Source organism: Dendronephthya gigantea, unplaced genomic scaffold (genome assembly GCF_004324835.1).
Source record: "Dendronephthya gigantea isolate DGI-Jeju-01 unplaced genomic scaffold, DenGig_1.0 000018F, whole genome shotgun sequence".
Lineage (NCBI taxonomy): Eukaryota > Metazoa > Cnidaria > Anthozoa > Malacalcyonacea > Nephtheidae > Dendronephthya > Dendronephthya gigantea.
The window spans coordinates 327,127-332,693 of record NW_021163028.1 but is presented as its reverse complement, the minus strand read 5'-3'; the positions used below and the strand labels follow the sequence as shown (position 1 = coordinate 332,693).

At 36.9% G+C, this 5,567-nt stretch overlaps 1 protein-coding gene across 1 annotated transcript; it reads left to right on the top strand.

Moving 5' to 3' along the window:
* Positions 1-648: 648 nt before the first annotated feature.
* On the top strand, positions 649-4,160 carry LOC114520791 (F-box only protein 47-like). Its single transcript, XM_028541123.1, has 7 exons — positions 649-1,030; positions 1,607-1,683; positions 2,119-2,254; positions 2,412-2,639; positions 2,725-2,883; positions 3,040-3,263; positions 3,963-4,160. Exons 1-7 carry the CDS (start codon positions 649-651, stop codon positions 4,158-4,160), a joined length of 1,404 nt encoding a protein of 467 aa, XP_028396924.1.
* Positions 4,161-5,567: the final 1,407 nt, after the last annotated feature.

The window sequence follows — 5,567 nt, the reverse complement described above, 5'->3', positions numbered from 1 at the left end:
AATAAGTTTACCGCGAGACAAATTTGTATGGACACTTCAAAAACTAATTTCTTAGGAGCCCGGTCAGCAAATATAACAATTTTTACATGAAAAGGAGTTAAAAAACCTCCTTCTTGTTTGAAGTAAATAAGTGCGACTCTTAATTTCCGGATATTTATGATGTAGTGAGATTTTGAATCTTCATGCCATTTTTGTATATCTGATATCTCGTCCATTATTCGAACACCGACGTGCTCTTAAACAAGCAATAATGCACCTCGTGGTTTTTCGTTGCAAAAAAGTTTAGGAGGATGCAAAATGATGCAAAAATATGCTTTTACGCCAATTCTTGATTATATAGTGCAATACGAGTGTATTATATAAAAGAAGAACTAGATATGGCAGCAGTGCACTCCAAAATTAGAAGTGCCATAGACATATAGACTAAATGCCAGAAGAATAACATTAGCTTTAATATTTGTTTAAAATAAATTGTTATATTTTTTCTACATTGAATTTCAATAGTTAATATCAAAATTCAGCTTACCGTCATCATTTGAGGGTATAAATTGTCCGTCCGAGAACTGGACGAACTGTCCGAAAACCGGGCATCAATATTGATGATCATATACTGTATGCAATACTTCCCCGCTTTTCTCTCACACAGAAATGGTTAACCATAGTAAAAATAGAATTGTGAAATATCTCCGAAATACGAAAACAAGAAGAACAAGCGTACGTCTTCAAAATAAACTAAAACCTTTTGCCCAAAACGAACCCAATGGCAATGGCAAGGTCATACAACCCTGTCCACTTGGCCAATTCAGCAGCGTCCCAGACGAACTTCTCTTCTGCATTTTCTGTTACATGCCACTCTATGATCTTGCTTCGATGGCCCTAACTTCCAGGGCATTACGCGACAAGCTCATGACATTCCACTACAGTACTCAAGCACTTTCAATATTAAAACCCATCGTGAAAGAAAAATCCTCAGAAACGTCCAACGATGATGAAAGAATAATGACCCACTATACTCATTTTCATAACTTGGGTACGTAATTTGATTTACTAGAATTTTTACAAAAGATATAACTATCAGAGCCTAGAAGATGCTACTACTTCTATCCTCTCGCGCAAATTTCTCGCGCATTAAATATACCACAGTTAATATACTCATGGTCGCTACTCATTCACCAGTTCGCCAACCCTATTAGCAGTGATGTTGGCTTTTTAGAGTTTATAGCCAGTGCCAGTGCATGGTAACCACGCAACCATATATTGGTAACTATGCACTTTGTGTGCATAATACATAGGTTTCAAACTCTAATTACATTGCTATCCCTATGTGTGATTTCAATAGTTTTGGGGGGACACATGCAGTGTACAACACAGCGACATAGACACAACTATGCGCCTGATCATAGCCTAACCGAAACCCGATACACATTTGTCCTCAAAGTGGGACGTTCCCGTTATCTGCGATCATTTGGTGTACAAAATCTTTTCTATAGTCGTCCGGAAAGTAATGCACTAGATCTCCGATCCTGAGGGCAAGTGTGAATCAGAACTTATCAGAGCACAGTTGATTTGAAAACATGATTTCTCTGATATCCCTTTCATGTTTCAGGGATATTCCTCAAGCGCCTCACATGTCTATATTCAACGAGAGAGAGATTGAGAATTGTTGGCATATTGTTGGAAAAGGTGTAATAATGTAGTATATGCTAAATATTTGGCGGGTCTGCATGCATATGGGTTCAGCCACTGGGATGGAAAATATTTTCTTGGTCAATAGAGACAATACGCAATACCTAGAAAATTGCACTTAAGGCACATTTGTATCCAAATTTCACATAATTCGTGGAATTATAGTTTCCATCCCTAACGTTGTAAATGATAGTTTTTACAATTTCCGTCTGTTTACGTAGTTGTCAGTATTTCTTATAAATACGTGGTTATCAGTTTTGCAAATATTTGTTTGCCTTTGTATCCAAATTTCATTTAATTGGAGGCATTATAGTTTCCACCCCTGCCATATGGTAAATTATAATTTTTACTATTGCCTGGTGGTTGTAGCTATAGTATTTGTCATAAACGCGTGCTTCAATACTGACTAATCATTACCATGTAATGTTACAGCTAAAAGACACCCACGTGTCATTATGCGAACGTTTTGGAAGTGACATGGCTTACAGATGCTATGGTAATATGCTCCACGCCTTCATCGCAGGATGGGAAAATGACGAAAAAAGCAAGGCTTACATGGCCATTAAAGGTAAGGTATGACTTACACGTCGATCAAAAAGGATCTCCCGGAAAATGTGTTATACATGTAGTCAAAAAGTGAACACGTTTAATATTTTACTTCTTCATTACATGATGGCAAGGAACGAATTTGAAACCAAAAATTGTCAATGAATTCCATACTTTAGGGGCATCACGTGTTGACGAGAGATTGCAAGAAGCATTAAAGAGAGGTCCTGGATCGAAGCCTTGGTATGAGAAATATGTAAGAGTATTTTACAGGGAAATATTCCTCGACAAAGCTGAAGACGGCGCCGAACTTGGCTTCTGGTTGTGCCAGATGCTCTCCCCACTGCCTCTTGTGTATCAGGCCAGAATGCTATATATACTTTATGGACCCGAAAATACCGATGAAGGTAGGGCTTCATTTGCGATATAGTCACAATCCATCGATCCACAACGATCAATGTCCTGAAATTGTTTCCCTTCAATTAATCGCAGAGTTGATCTGTTGGGAGAATATGTTAACATGCCCCACATTCTTCGGCGTCCCTGATAAAGACCTTCAAGGAATTGCGAAAGCCTTGACAAACCTATACAGTAATACTAAAAGAGAATGGAGTCATGATAGTTTGATAAGTGTAATGGAGGAACTGATTGGTAAGCATTCAATAACCAACATTTTTATTATCAATGGTACGATGACTGTCTTATGTGTAAAATGTACAGTCACTGTGCGAGTTCAAAATAGGAATTAACGATGCAGCACTGGTTCAAAATCGATATCGTTTTTCAAAATCGTTTTTCAACTTGAAGTTCTTCCCGGAGGTTGGTGCTTGGAAAATATCGCGAAACTTTTGAAGTTGTGCGGCGATGGAATTTGTTGCGAGTTCTTGGGAAGCAGAGCAATTAACGGAAGGATACCAGAACTTGCCTTTACGTTATTCTACATTGTCCAGGTAATAAACAAGACTCGACTTCATTTTCGCAGCAGTAAAACGAGCTTGAAGTATCCTGCAGGCTACAGGACCGCCTTGATAGCAAACTAAAACAAGCTAATTATAATAACTTGTAGGTACACCACGTAAGTATTAAATACTGCAAAGCTTTCGGTCCGTTAACCCGGACCTTCATCAGTGCAATTACTTGAATACACATTTGCGCGTCACTTAAATATCATGTTTGTCGTGATTAGTTTGCTCGCGCTATTAATTAAACGGTTTCATTTAATTAAGTTCTAATTAATGCGCGCGCCCTAGACAAGTATTTGACTAAGAGACACCTAGGGCGCGCGCATTAATTAGAACTTAATTAAATGAAACCGTTTAATTAATAGCGCGAGCAAACTAATCACGACAAACATGATATTTAAGTGACGCGCAAATGTGTATTCAAGTAATTGCACTGATGAAGGTCCGGGTTAACGGACCGAAAGCTTTGCAGTATTTAATACTTACGTGGTGTACCTACAAGTTATTATAATTACTAAAGTCGCCATGCAATCATACAAGAAAATTAAAACAAGCTAGTCTTTACTTTGAAAATTTTAATTTGACTGCGTTTATGGTAAGTCGGTACCTACCCAGATTGGTGGATGATGGTGGTAAATTGGGGAGCTTGTAACTTCTTATAATTTTTTCAGAATCCCATTCCCTGTAACCGTGTATTTTTCTTATTTCGCAATTCCTACACTGGGCAATGAAGCAAGAAGTTCTCCATTTTATTTTTGAAATCTGTAGGCACTGCTGGGAGATAAGGTGGACGGACGTGAATACAATCAAAAGCTTGAGTGGTTTGTCAGTTTGATGAAGAGGATTTTGAAAGTTATACCGTGTAAGAAACAACGTGGTTTGCTAGTTGCTGCATTTTTCGAAGTTTGGGAGGAAACCATTCTTGGACTACACGAAGATGCTCATGCTCTTCATGGTAAGTCATAAGTGCTCTAATTTTCGGAGTTACAGATAACCATACGCGGATCAATGGTGCAAACTGGCGCGCACAATCGTTCTTGTAACTCGGTCGATCTTGAACGCTATATATATTTTTTATAGATTACGACACGGAATTCACTGAAATGTACAACGCGTCTGTTCACGGCTTAGCTAAAATTAGCGGAATGTTTCTCTTGAATGAGTAATTTATGATCTGTACTTACTGGTAACACGAATGCTTTTACCACGAATTTGCTTAAACCAACAGCGACTTCTAACAATCTGTACCGCATGAAGTATAGTGCCTTACTCAGCAATCGCGCAAAACAGCCTTTTAAAGATGCGTTATATTCCAAAAGGATTTTCAATGTTATTGAAATTGGGTGTTTAACTTTTTCACTGTTACGAGGTGTATGAAAGAATTAGCAGTAACCGCAGTTGGTTAGTAGATTGCTGGTATATTATGATGGTGGATTGGATTGTTACGTTTGAAATGCATCGTACGTAGCTGTACCTTGCAAAAAATGATTTAACTTTATTGAAATTATTATACTGAAATTATTGGCTAAATATCTTCAATTCTATTTTTGCATTAATTTCCGCTATTTCAATGGACGGTAATTATTAAATTGTGTACATACATTATTGCAAAATTAATCATGTGAATTATGAATAAAGTTATTTTCGACACGAATACAGATTTGATTGAAATTTATATTTTATTGAATGACTTTAATCACTTCGTGACTTAATTCTTTGCGAATCATAAGATTTGGTGTGACGTGTTAAAATTTTTTGAAGTGATTGATGAATTATTTTAAATTTATTATGATTGTTGAAATATGGGGTGTTTTGTATTTGTTCTAACTCAAGCGTACAAACAACACAACATGCACGAGAACGTGCAAGATTTGTAACAACGTACGTGAAATGATATGAACATAGCCCGTATGAGGCAAATATTTAAAAAACCCCAACAGTTGTAGGAAACAAATTTTTAGGTAATAAAGGTATAGGTGATATTCAATCAAGTGATTTTTCGAAAAAACTGAGTGGCTGCCATCTTAAATTTCCCCACGACGGATGACCGATTTGTTGAATACAATATTTCAAAAATCACCTTGGAATTTATACTAATTGGGAACATTTAAAAAATGGTGAGATTATTTTACTAAATTTCAATGTACTACAGAAAATATGCAATTGCGTAATAACGTAATACATCGGGATTTTCCGCCTTTCTTTGGACAATTTCGGCATTCACATTGAACACGCAAGATTACGTCATTATACTTCATGTTGACTTTCTCAGTTTAACATTTATTCATCGCCGAGTACGCGTTAAGCGTCGGTCTTTACCGAATTATTCAAAATTACGCAGTTTATAAGACAGTAAAACAAGAGCTCGATTTG

Excerpts from the sequence above, each read along its gene's own strand:
- LOC114520791 (XM_028541123.1), top strand. The coding sequence starts at position 649 with ATGGTTAACCATAGTAAAAATAGAATTGTGAAATATCTCCGAAATACG. Across the intron at positions 1,031-1,606 it reads TACTCATTTTCATAACTTGG|GGATATTCCTCAAGCGCCTC; the intron begins GTACGTAATTTG and ends TTCATGTTTCAG. Across the intron at positions 2,640-2,724 it reads ACCCGAAAATACCGATGAAG|AGTTGATCTGTTGGGAGAAT; the intron begins GTAGGGCTTCAT and ends AATTAATCGCAG.